Below are 18,931 nucleotides of genomic sequence, written 5' to 3'. Positions count from 1 at the left end.
GGTTTTTTTTTGTGTGTTTTTTCTTTCAATATTGAGATGAATGATGAAGAAGGAGCTTCTGTCGCAAGAGCCCGCCAGCACCCCGTCCATTTTTAGCCACGTATCTATGCATAGGAAGTGAATATGAAATCAGTCGGAGTACAACAAAAGATAAGAGATGAGGAAGATAACACCATCCTGTTCCACTGCATCCCCTCAGCCTGCCACTGCGGCTCTGCCTTTATTACAGGAACTTTTCTGTCTTTGTGCATTAGGTGTCAGTAGTGAGATGCTTAAAAACCAAGACTTCCAGCTCCAGCAGAAATTCCCCAGTGGCCTTAAAACCCAAACACCGTCCTCTGTTTTTAAGGCGGTGTTCGGGTTCTTCCCACGGCAGACCGAGACCTCGACATTTGGGCAGGTTAGGCCCGTAATTGGCCCCGACTCTTGTCGTCCTCCGCGCTATATGTTCTGATCATTATCCTGCGCCGAGCATATGGCCGTCTACAACGATGACAGGAGCGGGCCCCTTGAACGAAGGCGCACATTAAATCTCTGGCTCGGCTTCAGGCCTGGCCAGGCTGAGGTTGTTTTCTTTCAGGCAGGTTTTGATGTGTGCAGGGGGCGTGGCGGGGGGCCCGGGCGGGGTTCACTCGGAGCGCCAGCGGGAATCCACGACAGAACAAGTGCTCTCGCGGCTGAGGAGGGCGTCCTGCTGCAGTGCACTCACGGCACAGCCGGGGCCGAAAGCAGGGAGACGGGTCGGGCCCCCCCAGAAGATGAAGCCCGGCGGTTAATCAAGGTGTGGGGGGGGGGGGGGCCCTTGCGAACCCCTCCTTTGCATCACCCAAACGTTTTTAAAGAGGCGGCGCTGCGGAAAAGACGAGCTCCACGGGCATTTGATTATTTTATTTTACCCATTAAAAATGAAACTGACATTAAACAGGGTGCGGATCTGAAATGTCTATCTACGCACGTGCTGCCTTGGCACTGTAATAGCTTTCAGGCCATTTGATTTGAATGTTAAAGTATTTATCCCTCACCATCTACTGCAAAGTGTACAATTATATACAGTTTGCAAAAATGACAGAGGTGCAATACATATGTCAGTCTCCAGGCAAAATGACAGCTATAAGCGATATGAATCAATTGCTCACTATGTGTGAAGTACTGAATATCTACAGTACAAATGATCCAGATCCACACCTGTCCGAGAGCATGGGGCCATGGGACCCTTTGGGTCAGGCCCCCAAACCAAAGCTTCTATTTGAAGGGATGCTTATCTACACGGATCAGTCCCCCGTGCTAATGTGTTGGCTGATCAGTGAACACTTTTCAAAAGTCACTTATATTTAGTTTTATCGAGTTTACTAGTGGTTGGCTGAACCGTTCTGTAAAGTGTCCTATTTGTGTGGCGTTCTGTGGCCAGCAAGCGTGCCTGTGGATCTGCTGTGGCAAATAAAAGGTGGAGGGAAAGAGATGGACGGCCTCCCTTCACACGCACCGCAGATTTAAGAACCTGCAGACTGTCACTGAAACAGCCACAGAGAATGACCACTGAGCTCGTTGGGGGTCTGCTGCGACATAAAGAAGTCGGCTCCCCTCGCGTTTTTATTCCCCGCTGCTCAGTGACTCAAATTAGCTCCATGCCAGTCCCGGTTCGACAGCGCTCTCTTTTCGCCTCCCCCCCTCGGCTCCGTTTGTTGGTTATTTGTTTGTTTGTCAGCGCTATTACACAAATAATAGTGGTTGGCTGCCAAAAAAAAAAATCCTTGATGGAAGACATGAGCCATGAAAGAACCCTTTAAATGTTGGTGCAAATCTGGACGAAAGGGGCTGATGAAGGAATATATTTTTTCACTTTCTTTAACATTGCGAGGCAGTTTATTTTCATTTTTTCCACTGATTTCCCAGGGAGCATTGCACGAAGCTTCACGACAAAGCAATGCGGCATATTTAGGGGACTTATATCTGTGAGCATATGCAATTTGGAGTGGATCGAAAAAAAATAAATCTGGATCTAGCAGATCTAAATGTTGTTTCATCAGGAGACCTTGGCAAGAGATATGCGTTCCACGGACTGCCATTTTTAGTTTCTTTTGTTTTTGATCACTATTTGTAGGTTTGACATAATGTCTAAAGATGAGCTCGATACTCGGCTCACTCGATTATGCAGAGTAAACTATTTCGAGTGTTTTTTCAAGAGCAACTTATGCAAGAGTCAACAATAACACTTGCAATGCATCACTTACTTCAACTGCACAGTTTTTACATGTCCCCTACAAGAAAAACACTATCTTCCATTTGAGGTTTCAAAAGGAGATTTTCTATACCAACTGGAGGAAAAAGCAAAAAAAAATGTTGAGGGACGTGTGACAAACAAAGTTTGGTTTATTTCTGTGCTGGCAGGGACTGTACCTGGTTGTGCAGGTGCCACGTCTGATAGTCCGCCTCCGTGCACCGCCTGTTGAAGATGGACCTGTAGTCGATTTTCACCAGCTGCCACTCGGAGCGATGACTGACGTGACCGAATATCCTGGAAAAATAGCCACGGCACGCTACAGGTTAGTGACGGCGCTCGCACAAGTGGGTCAGGGTGATGTGCGGTACTTTTTTCTTATCGTCAGGAAGAAAGAAAAAACCCCAGAAACAACAGCGAACCGACACTCCACATGGATTGTGTAGTGTGTGTGTGTGTGTGTGTGTGTGTGTGGGTGGCCACAGTGGGCTACACCTCAAGCCTCTGAGCCACAGAGCTCCGTATTTGTCCAGAAATGATCCTAAAAAACGCAGCAGTGGGCCACACTGTCGCAATGGATGACACGTCCCATCATTACGGTGAACATGGAATCCCACTAGCAACAGTGCCTGTTCCCCACGTGCCCGTCATGGTAATGCGGGGCCGATTGGTTGGCCCGCGTTGTTTCCGGCCCGCGGGCTCTGTGGTGGGTCGGTCTCGCATTTGTCACCGCTGGAGTCGCCCGCTCCGCCCCCACGGTTGACGGGTGGCGGTGAGGGAGTGCGATCGCAGTTGAGTTCGGCCTTCCTTATAACGGGCGCATGCTGTAAATTGCCCGGGCGCCACTACTGTCCTTTCAGCGTACATTTCTTCATGTTTAAAAGTATAAAAGAGAGGGTTTCTCGAAGAATCGTTCCCCTTTTTGACACCGCACCACCCCGGGCCTCAGCGCTATACCCCCGGCAAGTTTAAAGTCGAACCCGATGAGCGGTTGTCGACAAATTCAAAAATAATTTCATATTCTTACTGTCCTGGTGCTGTCAACACTCTTAAGATCCCGAAATTTGCCGCTGAAAATATTCCAAAATTCACACGGCAAACCCTCTAAAAACGGCATTACCCAGCTGCTTAACGAAACTACTCTTCTACTTTGCTTTTAAAACAACAACAGGAGGTAAGGGAGAGTTTGCCGTTCCAGAAAAAGTTAGTAGAACTAAGAGTAGAGAGTTTTGTGCCAAATTATCGCACGTAATTGGAATAAAACGGATAAATGGCCACGGACAGGATAGGATAGTTTTCAGGATATGCTTAAAAAAAACAACTTAATCGTATGACACGTTTTGCCCGACCACTTAGTAAGATGAGGGTCTTAATAGCTTCTCCGGATGGCCTCACGTGAGGACCCGAGGACGGGAAGTAAAGCTGGCCGTCTGAGAGGAGGAGGAGGAGGAGGAGGAGGAGGTGGTGATGGTGCCGTGAGCATTTAAAGATTCAGAGCGTTTCTCGTTTGGTTTTTTCCACAAATGGAAATTGACCGAAATGCTGAGCGAGGACACTCAGCACCTGCTCACTTTGCTGCGCCGCGGCCAGACAGCTGGCCAGTCACTGCTCCGAGAAGGAGTCGGATTGCGGCATAGAAGATTGTTGCGTGCGTCTGAAAGCTGCGGAGTGCAGGGGGGGGCTTTTTTCTCAAAGCCGTTTGACCATCTGATCAGGAATTTTTGCTGCCGTGTACTGGCGCCTTCACAAATTGTAGGTTGCAGTCTCTTTTGTTCTTTTAAGATTTGGCATGTTGCCTTTTTAATTCAACCTGAAATACATATATATGAATCTAAATATAAATAATCATAACTTGTTCAGTTTGTTTCTTATTTTTGTGTCATGTAAATGTTTGCCCTTGGACAGCTCAGAACCAATGCGAATGAGTATGCATCATTTTTTGCAATGGTCAAAATCTCGAGACAGAATCCAAGGTTATCAGGCTAAACAGATAAATATTCCATCTCGGGCATAATTGAGTGGGCGCGTTTGTCGGCGCTGCGCCCCCACCACCCCCACCCGCCGCCACCGCAACGTATTTATCACAATCAATCTGTCAATTAGCTCCCGAGGGCGCCCGACCGCGACAGGCCCTAACTGTAAAAATGAGTACAAATTGATAAGAAAAACAGTGCATGATGGTCTTATGAAAACTGATGGCGTGTCTGCCCGGCTGAGAGGCCGCCCCGGCTCCCAAACTTCGTCTCAGCAAAAACCTGCCCCGCTCCCCTCCGACTCCTTTTCCTCCGGTTGAGTCTGCTGCTGTGCGTTTTTTTATCACCCCCACCCCCCATTCTCTCTGTCCCGCTCCGTCTCTCCAGCTGTGCCCTATCACTCTCCTGTAGGGCCGACTACAGAGCCGACTGTCAGTCTGTCATCTGTGGCAAGTGTCATGAAACATTGATGTAACGGCTTCGGAGGGCCCTTTGGTAACACAGCCCACGGCCCTTAATCTCGTCTGCAGTACGGGGGAGCGGCGCCGCGACATGCTGCCTCGTGCACACACTCCGGCTTTGGGGCTTTTCTAAAAATAAGTGTGAAAAAAGAACAAAAGGGGGAAAATCTGATTTCCGGGGACACTCGCGCTCACTGCTCCTCTCGCTTTTTTTTCATATTTTTATAATGCGGTTCAAACTTTGTTTGAAACAAAGTTCCATGTTCTTTTCTCAGGCTTTTTTCCTTTAATCGTTTTGATCATTTTCCTCCACCGTCTTCAAATGGACAGTAGCGTCGTCGCGGGACGCCAGAGCATTGATCTCCTGTGATCATAATCTAGACACAGCCAGCTTTTGATGTCGGGCACACCTTGAGAGGAACCCTTTTTTTTTTCTTATTCATGAAAAGGAAAACAGGCAGTCAGGAATGCCGAATTGAGAAAGGATTAGACAGAGACGCAGGCGGCAAAAAGGCTCAGGTTAAAGCAGACGGGAGAAAGACACACACACACACACACACACACACACACACACTCACAGAGGCTTTATCTGCTGTTGCTGGGAACTTTCCACGCTTCACAAACGTTTCGTTTCACTCACGTCATGATGAGAGTCTCTTCCCCGGGTTCCCCCAGCACCCCGTCCACGAACAGGGGCGTGTTGGTGAAGCTGTACTTGCTCCACTGCCGTCCTTCGTCGAAGCTCAACCTGGGAACACAAAGCCGACGTTTTGCGCGGCGCTCATCCCCCACGCCTGTGTGCACGAGCTGATGACCCTGAGAGTTGTCTGACAACCTTATCTCATATGCATTCCGCTGCGGCGCTGGAACGCTGATCAGTGGAAGCTGCGCTCATTATGGCTTCAAACGCAGAGGGGTGAAACAGAATGACAAATGTCAAAGCGGAGTTTTCTTTTCCCGTGGGCTGGTGGGATTTTCTAACGTGAATAATACCTGCCCGCCTCCGTCTGACGAACCACCAGTCTTGGAGCTTCCTCTGAGCGAATTAGGCAACGCTGCGACAAATGCCGCCTGTATGTCACGATGACTCACCATAGGTGTCGGATGGGAAGCGGAGTGTGTCGTATTGCGACCAAGGCGCCTCCCTGGTCGAGATAGAGCACCGCGTACTCCTCGTCGAAGACCTGCAAGGACCCAACAAGAGAGAGAACGCTCAGTCGAACCTGCAGCCGCCTGTTACCCGTGTGCACGTCCGTGCGCACAACTCCCACGCTGCATCGCTCAAGCATGCGGTCGTGTCCAGACACGCGGTATATATCACAGTCGAACCTATGCGACACCAGCTTGTGAATAATTGTTTTTTATTGTCACGGTTAATTAGAAACAAGGCCCGCAAATTGAAAACGGGGAGGGTCACCCTCCTGCGCCGCGGCAGATTATTCTTAAGATGCAATTCGATCATGAACACTGGGGAAAAAAAACCTGGCAGGCGTATGAAAATGAGGGAGGGGTGAGTGATGACGACCTGTCCTCAATGTATCTCGGATGCATTTACTCCTGCACTGTCATGTGGGGAGGGTTTGCGTGTTCTCTTTGCGTCTGCCTGTTTTAGTTTTTTTCCCTAGGTACTCCGGCTTGCAACACAATCCAAAGACTTGCAGCTTAAGTGGGGACTCAAAATATGAGTTTGGTTTGTTGTTCGTCTCTCAATCGGCCTTTTGATGGACGGTCGACCTGTCTGAAGTTGCAGCTGGTATTTGTCGTGGAATTTTCTCTATCTTCCCTGTGAAGCTCTTGGTTCTCGGACACCGAGCAAGGCCGTCTTATCTATGACAAGCCGAACACTCATTGAGCACCTGAAGTCATGGTCGCGTTGAGATGACGACATTACTCGGAGCTAAATACACTACAGAGACCGGCGATAGGCAGACTGTCTTGGGATGCCAAACACTGTGAACCTGTTGATCTGTGTAGCGAACCGGAAGTCTCATCAATATTGAGCTCTTATAATAAATACTTCTGCATAAGACATCCACTTTTACGGCATCCACTCCATCAATTATTCCATTTCAGTATTGGCTCCAGCTCCTCTGCGACAATCAAAGGATAGGCGGTACAGCTAATGGATGGATGGATGGACTTTCATATGGTCAAGCACTCTCCAATTGCAATCTGATCACCCAAAAATGCATTTCCATGCCAGGTTAGAGAGTCCTGATCACAAGTTTGAATGCTCCCAAGATGGCCTGAGATCCCATCGCTCAGAGTCGATCTTGAGCCACGTGTGGCCACATTCTTTTAGCAGTTTGTACAGTACAATAGAATCCAAAAGAATGTGCATTTCGATTTGTGGGGTGGTTTTTTGAAACGATCAAACAAAGTATAAATATAATGCGATATAAAAAACGAATAATGTAGATCTCGCTGATGTTAATGGTGCTTGTTTTTTGTTTTTGTTCTTAATAGCTTGATAGAGCATGGCGTAATTTGAAGTAGTATTTTTTGAATTATTTAAAATTGTCTGTTTAGTTTATCTTATTAGATTGTGCACTTGTCTATGGTGAAGACTGGGGGGTAGGCCTTGACAAGCCTTGGCTTCTTCCTATCCCTTTTCGAACGGATCTAGTGTGTGTTATTTTGAAATTTGTTTTGTTGTTTTTTTTATTCATTTTATTTATTTTGAAATCGTTCAAAATAAAGATGCAAATCAAATCAAACGTGCGGGACCATATTGAAGGACCACATGCTAAAAAGGGTTATATTAAACTGCAAGGAAATTGATTCTCTAAATATGGTACACAAGGTTCAAGGATACAATTAAAGTATAATAAAAAAGAAAAGAAAAAGTCCATTTTGAAAATACTGTCGAGAGATACATCACTAGGCCCTGCCTTCAGCTAGTTACAGACATCAACACATTTGGTCTTTTTGAACAGAAAATATGTGCATCTATATTTGCATGTAAAGCTGGGAAGTTTAATATATCAGATCTCAAGTGGTTGGTCACTATGTCCTTGCTGTACCCCGTCTCTCGCCCTCCGTGTCCCTCTAAGGATAAGTGGTATAGCTAATGGATAATTGGATATGGATATTTAGGATATAAAGTCTGATGTTTTCCAGTCAGAATGGAACCACAGAAGTCGACAGTCTGTATCCTTGAAAAGTCGCTTCTCCAGAGTCAGTCCATAAAGGTAAAGGTCTATCCGAGCTTAAAGGTAGATGTGGTTTTGATAAAAAAAATATCCACAATAGCTGCAGTACCATGTGGCTATACTTCTGTATTTCCACAACAAAGGGAGGAGAATTTGAATTTCAGTTCAAACGTGAACAGTGGGACATCGCCGAAGGTTCCCGCTCACCTGTCGCCATGCGTTCCCCGCGTCCGAGGTGATGTACACGCTGACGTTGCTGGCGGTCAGCTCTGAGCCGAACGAGCCTGGAGGTGCGACAGAGATTCACAGAACAGAGGGACGTTAAACTTCAGAAGGGTTTGGGTTTTTTTTTGCATCAGGCACAGTTTGTGTGAGAGCACATTTTACAAAGAGCCTTTAGGCCGACAGTGGCGATACAGCAGAGGGCTCCAGCCTGCAGCTGTAATTACACGACATTTGCCCACACTCCTAAATCAACCCATAAATCCAGATTACTGTATTCATCTTTCAGTTCTTCTGACCATACGCGGACAAGCCATCTGGAATCTCCTACAGACTGTTGCACTTATTTCCATTTAAGCCTGCGAGTGGAGCCAGGTGGTTAAAGAAAAAGGCCGGAAGGTGCCGTGTGCGTTTCAGTCTTGAAACCTCCTCGAGAAACAATTTGTTTTACAATCCCAAACATTTCGAGATCAATCTGACACAAGCTGGAGATCATGATTCCCTTGACTTCCTGTGGTTGTAGTGGTGGAGTTCAATGAAATCATGTTTTGGTGTTAAGCTACTTGACGAAGAGCCAGTTAATACAGTTTGGCTTGAACACAGCGCCTTCAGATGCCTTTAAACCACATCCTCCTGTCGATGAACCCCTCGAACACAGTTAATGGACTCGTAACCACTGAAAGAGCAGTTCAGTATCTTGGCCAAGCCCTGGAGGAGCCACGGATAGAACCACACGCTCTCCCAATTAGTGTCCCACGCCACCCCAGCATACAATTGTCCTCCAAATTTCTTAGAACAATAGTTAGTTTCATTTGAACTGTTGTCTCAGTCTAAACCTGCTGTGTGCTGCCTGGGACTCCATGACTGTGTCTCTCTCCGCAACAGAAAGCGAAAGTAAATCCGGTCCCGCCGAGTCGATTCTCTGCCACAACATGAACCACTGCTGCAATGATGAACATGACAGAGTGGAGATAAAAACCAGCGGTGGTATAATCAATTAAAATTAATTGACCGTCCATTTGCCAACTGAAGCAGGGGTAGAAATTGTGTCAATTCACTTTTGAAAGGAAAATATTACTCTTTTCAGACAGACTATTTCACTCAGACGTGTTGATTCACAAGATAATGATTAACATATATATATATATATATTTGTTTCTTGAATCACAAGTACCAACACAGATCAGTTGCTCAGTCAGTTGCTCTACTCTCACATTCCTGAACGCTGTTTAATTCACAATGATGATTCGCAAAGGTCCAAAATTCCAACCTGCAGACGCCGGAGGGGCGCGCCGATGTGTTGTTGACCGTGTCGGTCCAAGCACAAGTGAATATCACTGAGGTGTGAATTCACCTGAGGGGGGTCGATGATCTCATGGATGTCCCCTCCATTTCTTTGTACTTCTCTGCAGCGAGTCAATGAGAGACTTTTTGCATTGCCTTGTGTGTTCTCGGGGACTGAACCATGAGCAATACATCAATTTTGGCGTCCTGGCTTTCTGCTGTCCCGTCAATTGCCCCTATTCAAAGGTGAGGGGGACACGCGCATGCTGTCAAATGCCCCTTGGGTTGTCGTCTACTGACGCTGAGCAGGGACAACGCATCTTTAAAAAGAAAACTGCAAATGCATGCTGCACGGACGGCCGCAGCTTTGAAGAACTGCGGCGGGATCATCACTGCACAGAAACGTTGAGTGTCAGGATCTCCAGCTAACTCAAATGGGCAGATTCCTTTTCTTCTCTGTCGGCCTAAGTGATTTTCATGGTCTTTGTCTCTTCCAGTTAGCATGACATCATCTAATGCCTCCATGAGCGGGGAAAAAAAGGAACTCAGACAAAAGGAGATACACAAGTCGACTTTTTGGAACGCAGCTGCCAATAAAACCATTATTTTTCCTTCTTTTTAAATGACCTGATGGATTTCATGTTGTTCCATTTTTTGTTTTTGTCCTGCGACGAATGAAATTCAAACAAACCATACAATTCGGAATCCATTTGATCATCTCAACTCAATGCAATCGCTTAACATTCTCCGTATGGGAAGCGTCCAGTATCAGCCGAGGATGACAAAGAATGCATTAATTACTGAGAGACAGAACAAAAAAGGTCAGAGGTTCTCTTAAAGGGAGCTTTGGGGAAAAAAAAGGGAAACCCTCAGAAGTGCAAGAAGAAAGAAGACAGAGTCCAAAGAGATTTCCCTCTCACCCACCTGACGCGACAATGATCCCCGGCGACGACTCCCTGCTGTCTATGTTTCCAGATGTGTAGGGATTGGCCGACACGTGGAGATGGAGATGTAGCGAACAGTACGGCTGCAGGGAAGACAGAATCACAGAAGTCAATTAGCAAAGCCATCAAACCAAGTCTGAGCAGCATCGATAAAAAATGGAAAAATACAATTTTCAAAAGACACTTCTGAATAAACCGGCCGCGGCGTCGACTTGGATCCATAACCCCTCCCGAGTCATGAGCTTTATCACAAACGCCATTTCCCCCATTGGCTGGGCCCACCATTAATTTTGATTGGGTTAACCTTTTACCGACACAATTTCTCATTACGACCCAGCAAAATGCCAGTGGTGCAGGCCGTGTTGTGACGGGCTGTTTAGAGGGTTTATTAAAACTCTGACATTTCCTGACAAATGACTGTGTAATACGGGTGGAAAGGCGAGGCACGCCGCAGAATCGCTAATTGGTTTATCCAAAAAGGGTTGATTATTGGTCGATAATCTTTTCCCAAAAACGTTTTATTTGTGTGTGTATAAATAAATTGTATTGTTTCCAATGTGTGCGTTTGATTTTACTGTACAGTTACTTCTTATATTTTCACGCATCCGTAGAATATGTTTCCTCTGCCAACACTTGTCACTACCAAAACACAAATAAACATCTTACAAAGTGGCCAGTTTGAGAATCGTTCTCAGTTTATTTTTTTTTTACATGTACAATCAATGAACACATTTAACCTCCTTTCCACACTTTCCTGTTTTACTCTTTCACATTCAGTGTTACTTCCGACAGAAAGGAAACTGGTTTTTGAATTCATCATTTTGATGTGTGTGTGAAAATAAAAATAAAAACATCTGGCACTCAGGACTAATTTTCTTGGAAAGTGATGGGCCACACCTTCACCAAACTGCTCTCATGATGAATATGTTGCTGTTGTCATCTTAGGACCTAAACTATTCTTGATTTCATTACCACAACTTTACCACATTTCAGTCATGACAATGTTTAGCTAATTTTAAATCTATCCATCTTTTCATTAAAAAACAATAACAACTACCCACCTCTGAACTGACAGTCACCTATAAATTATGAATGTTTTGTACACATAAACCTTATTGCTGTCTCAAATATTATTTTGGGTTTCAACAGAAAATAATGGATGTTAATCTTAATAAATTTAAAAGTTTATTAAATTCTGGGTTTTTTTGGCTGGGGAGGGACAACAAAATTAAACCATCACATTTATGTACTTTTTTCAATATGTATTTTAGTAGAGAGGAACTGTAGTGTACAAACGACATTTCTGTATTTAACAGGACATGCGGTTAGGTCCTGTAATTGAAATTCCAAACCTCCCTTCAGGTTGACTACAAGATGCACCCAATGTTGAGAGCCTGAGACAGAGTGAAAAAAAAAGGAGCATTGTCTATCCTGCCTGACACCTCCTTCTCCCTGTGTTTCTTAAATGGGAGGTCAGCTTATTGGACTGAATCAAAATGGCTGACCTTTCAGCCCGGCCGCCTCCGAGCACTCAGCTTTGACGGGCGCAGCTCTTTTTTTATTTGAGCTCAGCATCTCATTGCTGCTGGGATCAGTCAACTCCTGTCAAGGCCCCTCTTTGATGGAAGTGCACACTTAGAAACCCCCCCCCCCCCCAAAAAAAAAAGCAAAGTACGAACTCGGAGACACTCACTAGCACACAGTGGATGCTGTTGCCCCTTAGGTCTTTGCTCGGGGCCTGCAGCAGCCGCCAGTCTCTGCCTCTGTTGTAGGTGATGTGCGTCTTCACTTGGTTATCCATCTTCTTGTTGGCGAGGAACATCCCTTTTATTCCCGCTACCTGGGAAATTAGAAAAGAGAAAAAAGAGCAGCTCACAGCTCCAGATGTAGCCTGTGTACGACACAGCCGCGCATGCTACCTTCATCTGTATTCCCAACAAAACCGCACACGGTCACAAACACTGAGCGGCGAAATGATCGACCGTCTGGGGGAACTTGTGAGTAATCAATGTGTGTCCTAAATGAATCGGACTCCTCGCTGGAGGCCCACGGGAGCGGTTTGGGGATGCCGAATTGAGTAGCGACGTTTCCCATCAGGCGGAGTGACTCCACTTCAGCAGTTGACGGATACTTCAATCTCCCTCAGAGGAGGAATTTAGCATATCCTACATTTTGGGCGGTGACCCCAATCAAGACGGTGGATTTGATTTCACCGCCGAGGCCACAGGCAGACACGAGCGGCATCACCAACGGCTGCATTTATCTGATTCAGAGAAAGAGCCTCATCTGACATTTCCTGCCGACATGTCTTTAAAAATCATACCTGGGCACACCACAGGTTCCACATTAGCCCTTTAAGGCACTCTTTATTGATTTTCTTCTCTTTTTGGATTAGATGCATTTTGTGAAGTAATATCTGCAGTTATTCGTCAAAGAAAGAAATAATCTCAGCCTCCTAAAAAAGATCTATGTCCCTGGCACAATCCCCTCTTGGCTTTGTGGATGTCAGCACTTTGAAAGTGCTTCATATTCACACAATGTTGTCTGAAGACTGTTGGCCTAACACAGCCGGCGTTTGTTTCCAAAATGACAAAAGGAGCACATTTCATCATATCTGCCGCCTGGCTCTACAATATTGATCACGGCTCATAATAACTCGCGGGGCCAGGCACTCGTCAAGCAGGCCTTTTATTTGATGCTGTTATTTAAAGCCCCAGTGTGTAATCTTTTGACCTTTCTGGCGGCATCTGGTGGTAAGGTTGCAAACCGCAACCAACTGAGCATCTGACAGGGGAAACTTTATGGTGGCGCACCGCTAATTCCATTTCTGGTTTCCCGCAGCACTGGAAAACCACTCGGACCCCGGAACTTGTGGTGGTGGGGTGGTGATCTTTTTCCAACCTCCCGAGTCGCAGTGGAACCGGAATGAAGCACAACACGACGTAGCAAACATGGCAAGTTAAACAGAGGTCGGGTCCCCCTTCTGTTACTATATTTAACTCATTCAAAGTTGACAGAAAAACATTGGTTCTTTGTTGCCGGTGATTGTACATATATGAACACATGCTTATGGACAATATATTCAATTTCTGTGAATACGCTCTTCTAAATATTACACACTGTAGCTTTAAATAAATTTTAAAAAAGGGCGTGAATTTGGTCACAATGACTACTGCAGACCTGGAGGTAAAAATAGGCCTTGTGTCCACAAGTTCACTTCCAGCACGGCGCCACGCGTTGGCTTCCAAGTACCCATAGAATATCAGCCTATTTGCTCGCAGATGGACCGTTTGTATACCTCGTAGAGATCGACCATGACGTTGCCCTCGGGGCCCATGCTGCTGACGACATTCTCCAGAGCCAGGGTGTAGTAGACCCCAGAGGTGTCGGACACGTACAGGTTGTAGGTTTCGTTCTGGTTCCACTCCTGGACGGCTGCCACCACGCGGTTCTCGTCCGTGCTGATCACGTGCAGGTCCTGGCAGAGAGGCATGCGCACACCGGTGTGGGATTACAATGACACATCAGATGAGTGATTCTCAGCTTGGGGGGGTCCTAAAATGAATACGATAAAAAGCATCTAACCTGAATGCACCCTCATCTGTGATTAACATTTTGGGAAAGTTTTCATCCGCTGTCATATTCCTTTATGTGCCAAATCGTAGTAATAATAATAGGAAACTTTTATATCATATACTGTTCTTAGACACCTGCCGGTCTTAATCATATCCGACAATCGGAACTGCTACATCTTCAGTATGCACATATTCTAACCGTCATTAACACTGCGCAGGGCTTATTGGGCAAAGATTATGCAGCTGAGGTTATGCTTTCTCGGTTCGGTGCTTCATCTGCCTCTTACTTGCGCCAACAGCACATCGCAGTGAGCCGCCCACAGCAACCGGGGACGGGAGCCGAAGGGCCTGATTGAATAAAACATGTTTAATTGTCAATGGAGGATGTGACGGGCGAGGCCTTGCGCACGCGGAGCGGCGCGGAATAACAACTCCGGGAGACACTGTTGTTGCGAGTGACTTTTCGGCCTTGATTTGCCCATAAATAACAAAAGGGGTGTCACGCAGCGGCTGCGCTTTGCTGCAACCCCGCGTAACCGAACCGAGGTGAATGCGAAACCGACGTGTGCCTGTGAATGCAGATAACGTCCACGGGCAGCAGCTCTACCGACAACGCCCCAGATAATGACATATGGACTCTGGCCAAAGATCGGTTCATTATTTTCAAAACCATCGAATGCTCACTCATGTCTTGTTCATTTTGAAGAGATGTTAAGCTGCAGGTGTGTTATATTTACCTTAGGCAGGGTGTACTTGGGCAGCTTCATCGGAGTGAAGACGTCTCTTTTAGCAGACACGTAGTAGATCGGCTTTCCCGCGGTGGATACCTTGAGGTGATGAAGCCAAGGAGCGTAAACATTTTTGGAGAATAAACACTAATAGCACGCGTCTAACAGTGACCTTGAAGAATCTCCTACGAAACTCCTCGCACTTTGTCTCAGACACTGTTGTAATGATTTTTCAACCGGGGAAAACTGGCCAATTACCCACCTGGACAAACACATACTCATCTTGCACCACCAGAGAATTGGGGTCAATGTAGCCGGGGAACGGTTTGCCCTTGTTGGCGTCGGTGCAGTTCTGCAGCTTGCAGGTGACGTACAGCGCCTCTGCTCCAACACACACACACACACACAGAAAGACACGCACATGCACACATGTCAAGTCGTGGCGTCGGCAATGGTATTAGCCAATGAAGAAAGGCAGCCTTCACCCAGAGCCGAGCGGTCTCCTTTGGCTCCCCGCATTACTCGTGTCAATAAGGTAAGGGAGGAGCCGGGCGGAGGGGAAGACAGATGACCACAGAGGCCAATTGCTTTCTTTGCCTTCAATCGCAGCGCTGGGAGAGAACTGTCCCCGCGTGTTAGCCTCTGCGAGCAATGTGTCGCCTCCCTCACTGGCGCACATGATCATTAGTGATAGTCTCTGGCCATGCGACTGTAACACCTGACACAACCGATGTTTCGCCGTGCGCATGTTTGCATGACGGCCTTTTCTCTATATCGTGTCGGCGTCAAACGGGGCTGCTCAGACAGAAACATGGCACAGATACTTTGAAGGCTTTTAAAAAAATGGGTAGTGCGAAAAAAGGAGGCGTTTTTTATTATTATAAGTATTGAAGGGGCACGGCATCAACATTGTGTTGCGCCGAGTTAAGAGGCTCACAAGAGACAGACCGGAAGGAGGAGGGTTGACATCATAGCGGCAGCCTTTTAGCCCCTAAAACGCTGAATCCTACATTTCTCATAATGCACCTGTTGAAAAAACCCAAGCCAAATTATTCCCCTCATGACATCACCAGAGACCCTTTGTGTCAAAAAGGTGGAGTTCCCCTTTAAAACATAATTTTAAAAGTTTATCAAATGGATTGTGAATACATGCATACATCCATTTTCATACCATTGATTGTAAAAAAAAAAATCTGGTAAAGCGGTGGTACACCCCTAACTTTGATACAGAAGGTCAGAGTTTGATTCCCAGTCAGGGTATGGCTAAAAAAATGATGAGTCAAAGTCAATGATTGTAAGTCGATTTGGACAAAAGCGTTAGCAAAATGAATGTAATTAATATAGATAATATGTTGAAGAAATTATTCGGATAACAATATATATATATATATATATATATATATATATATATATATATTTATTTTTAGTACGATTCTGACATCAGATTCACTAAGTAGATAGTGAGCAGATTCTATATATATCAACCCACAATATCCCAGTGTTCATTGTCATTCAGGAGAATAAGTGACATTTCTTTGCCGCTGAGGTAAATCGCTTGCTTTTTAAAAGCATTTTAATATATGCATTGCTTTTTTCTCTCCGTTGTCATTGTGTGTCCCCAGACTTGGCCATTTCTGTTGTCTCTCTGCATTACCCTTCCGGAGAGCTGTCCGCACGACTCCCGGTCCCTCTGTACTTTGGGACAATGCTCGGGGTACAGTACAAAGACGCCAGAAAATGGAGAGCTGAACTCTGAATTCAATTACTCACGTCCTTCAGAGATGCTGGTTTCCAGGTGAATCAGGCCCGGCTCTTTGTCCAAACCCATTTTCGACCTGAAAGGCAGACAAATGTGTTTCAGGAACATCACCGCCAGTCCTTTTTTTTTTTTTTTTTTTTTTTGCCGCTGGGCAGATAGTACCTGACGTAGACGCTGTCTGACCTGAGCGATTGCATGCTGCAAAGTCGGACAAATTTGTAACTACAGCGCGGGCAAGTCAAGTGCTATGACAGTTGTGGTGGTAGAAACCGGCGGGGAAATTGGCTGCCGAAATAACCATGTATCTGTCTTCTTTGTCTGTGGGAGTATAAAATGTAAGGGGCAAAAAAAGACCTCCGGTTTACCATGTGATCTACATGTTCAGAGGAGGATGTTTCCTGACATCATTAGGAGAGGGAAAGCTATTGATTTTCTCCCTGCAGTCGGGATGCCCGCAGATGGAATAGCATATAATCATTACGGCATTAAATATGTATTAAAAAGACTGGGGGATCAGAGGAGAAGCCAAGGCAGAACACACACATGGAGGGGGGGAGAATGTGTCGACAGGTAGCGCGCACATGAATGGGGAGAGAAATAAAAGGGGTCTGTGTGAGGGGAATGAGAAGCAGTACACAGTGAGAGACAGAGACCACCACCTCCTCCAATCATTATACTTATAGGTAGTATTGGTGATTTCCCCGGATGAAACACAACTGTGAATGTGACTTACCCTACTTACCCAAATCGCATTTCCATTCTTTCCCTGAATAATCCATTCAGGGAAACCGAGAACAGTGCGAGGCAGACGGAGAAAAAAAGCCCCTGAGTCGGCGGACCTGTAAGGTTTGTTTTAAACTCGGACCCAGCCTTTAAAGTCGCTGCGCGGGCTACAGTTAGTGTCTCAGCGTCACTGTGCAGTGTGTGTGTGTGTGTGTGTGACACCGGTTTGGGCAGCAGTGTCTCGCAACAGGTGGAAAAAAAGAGCAGCACTTCGACCTGCGATGGAGCCGATGCCTTGCGAAAGGTCACGAACAGGCAGCTGCACGTGTTCGGGAGAGATTTGCATCGTCGTGTATCCGCTCACCGACGGACTACAACTGAACGCAGTGAAAACGCAGGGAGCTAGTCGTTCCAATTCCACCCTGACCGGGCGCAGTGTGGCTGAGCACCGCTCAGGTGGACCGAATGATGGGCTTTGCCCTCTTCATCTTCCATGTCTGGTGGCCACATGTGCCGCAGACAAAAGCTCCCTCCCACAAGCCTCATTATCGGGGCTACCACCACCACCACATCTACAGCCCAGCGTGAGTCCTAAAATAGAACTCTTGACAGCTTCTGCGGCATCAGCCCCTCCGGGCTCCCTTCACTCCCGGCCGCCCCGCTTGTTACTGTACGCGGACAGTTCCTCCGCAATTTGCCGAGGTCAAAGCTTTTTTTGTCTCGCGTTAGTTACTGTGTCGGGGGCAGACACCGCTGGGTTGGACGATCTCTCTGGCGGTGAAACCCACCCAAGCTGAGGAAAATATGCAAGACCAGGTCACGGTGATGTGGAATGTAATGACTAATGGTAAGCCTGCAAGAATGGGAATGAATCTGTCTCCAAAAGTGCATGGGAGCTGGATGGGTTAAACTGTTTGGCTGATGGGGATTAGATTATTTACACTTACAGTACAATACCCAGATTGCAACCGCATCCGATTTTGAATCCCCCTACCACAGCCGAACACTGTCAGTCACATAGCATTACTGTCTGCCACAGAGCAAGATCAGACAAGTCACACACATGAATAATGAAAATCTTAAAAACCTCTCCGGCTCATCAGCTCTCCGCTCTGCGGAGCGAGAATGACTCGGTCAATCCAGGACATAGGCAGCGTCAGAGCTGCCGCTCATTTGTTTTTCTTAATTGCAATGAAGTTATTGTTATCATGAATATTTTTTTTCTGAGCAACAAACCCACTGTGTGTCTGAGATACAGCGATGATTGCAACTGGACAAGCTTTTGCACACGTGTGTTTCAGCTTCATGTGGTCAGGGGTTAGGGATGGTTCCATTATCTAGACGTCTAGAAGTGAAAATCTAGAAGTGACTGAACCCAAAATAAGCAGAAGCAGTGCTGCAGGGCTTATCCGTTTTGCACTGGAACTTTTTGCAACGAGTGCAATTGCCTCCGCCAAGGAGGTTATGTTTTCACCCCGTCTGCTGGGCGGAAGGATGTGGGACGTGAGCCAAGAAGGAACCCATTACATTTTGGCACGGATCTGGACGAAGGGGTGGGACCCTGAGATTTGTTTGTATCACTTTCTTCATCATAGGGTGATTTATTTGTATTTCTTTTCTTTTTTCTTTTTTTTTTACATTTTTACAGATTTCTTAGGGATTGAAACATGAACCTTGATGAAAACGACCGGGCATATTCAAGAGACTGATATCTACGTGTGTGCAATTTGGTGCGGCTTGATTGGATTCAAGGGGGCTGTTGGGCCTGGGCAGAGGTATATTCTGTTTATTTATTTTCGAGCATTTAAAATTCAACAACAACAAAAAAGACAACAGCAGTTGGTGAAAACATATCCAACAAAATAGGAGATGAAAAAAAGAAAAGAAAAATA

General features: G+C 46.2%; 1 protein-coding gene across 5 annotated transcripts in view; it reads right to left on the bottom strand.

The window, feature by feature from the left end:
* The window catches only part of LOC118312960 (VPS10 domain-containing receptor SorCS1), a 146,697-nt gene that overhangs the window by 22,582 nt on the left and 105,184 nt on the right, over positions 1-18,931 (bottom strand). For all 5 annotated transcript variants that reach the window (XR_004794348.2, XR_004794349.2, XR_004794350.2 and 2 more), the window contains exons 6-15: positions 16,328-16,392; positions 14,820-14,938; positions 14,567-14,656; positions 13,553-13,732; positions 11,948-12,094; positions 10,235-10,337; positions 8,012-8,088; positions 5,745-5,836; positions 5,293-5,400; positions 2,398-2,515 (exon numbers count right to left, since the gene is read on the bottom strand). Coding sequence is in view for 2 of the 5 variants with exons in the window: in XM_035638066.2 (XP_035493959.2) it covers positions 2,398-2,515; positions 5,293-5,400; positions 5,745-5,836; positions 8,012-8,088; positions 10,235-10,337; positions 11,948-12,094; positions 13,553-13,732; positions 14,567-14,656; positions 14,820-14,938; positions 16,328-16,392 (1,099 nt within the window). In the remaining 3 variants the exon portion in view is untranslated. The remainder of the gene's footprint in view (positions 1-2,397; positions 2,516-5,292; positions 5,401-5,744; positions 5,837-8,011; positions 8,089-10,234; positions 10,338-11,947; positions 12,095-13,552; positions 13,733-14,566; positions 14,657-14,819; positions 14,939-16,327; positions 16,393-18,931) is intronic.

This window comes from Scophthalmus maximus, chromosome 8, assembly GCF_022379125.1.
Source record: "Scophthalmus maximus strain ysfricsl-2021 chromosome 8, ASM2237912v1, whole genome shotgun sequence".
NCBI classification, from domain to species: domain Eukaryota; kingdom Metazoa; phylum Chordata; class Actinopteri; order Pleuronectiformes; family Scophthalmidae; genus Scophthalmus; species Scophthalmus maximus.
The sequence above is the reverse complement of the archived record's forward strand: the minus strand, read 5'-3'. Positions and strand labels throughout refer to the sequence as shown.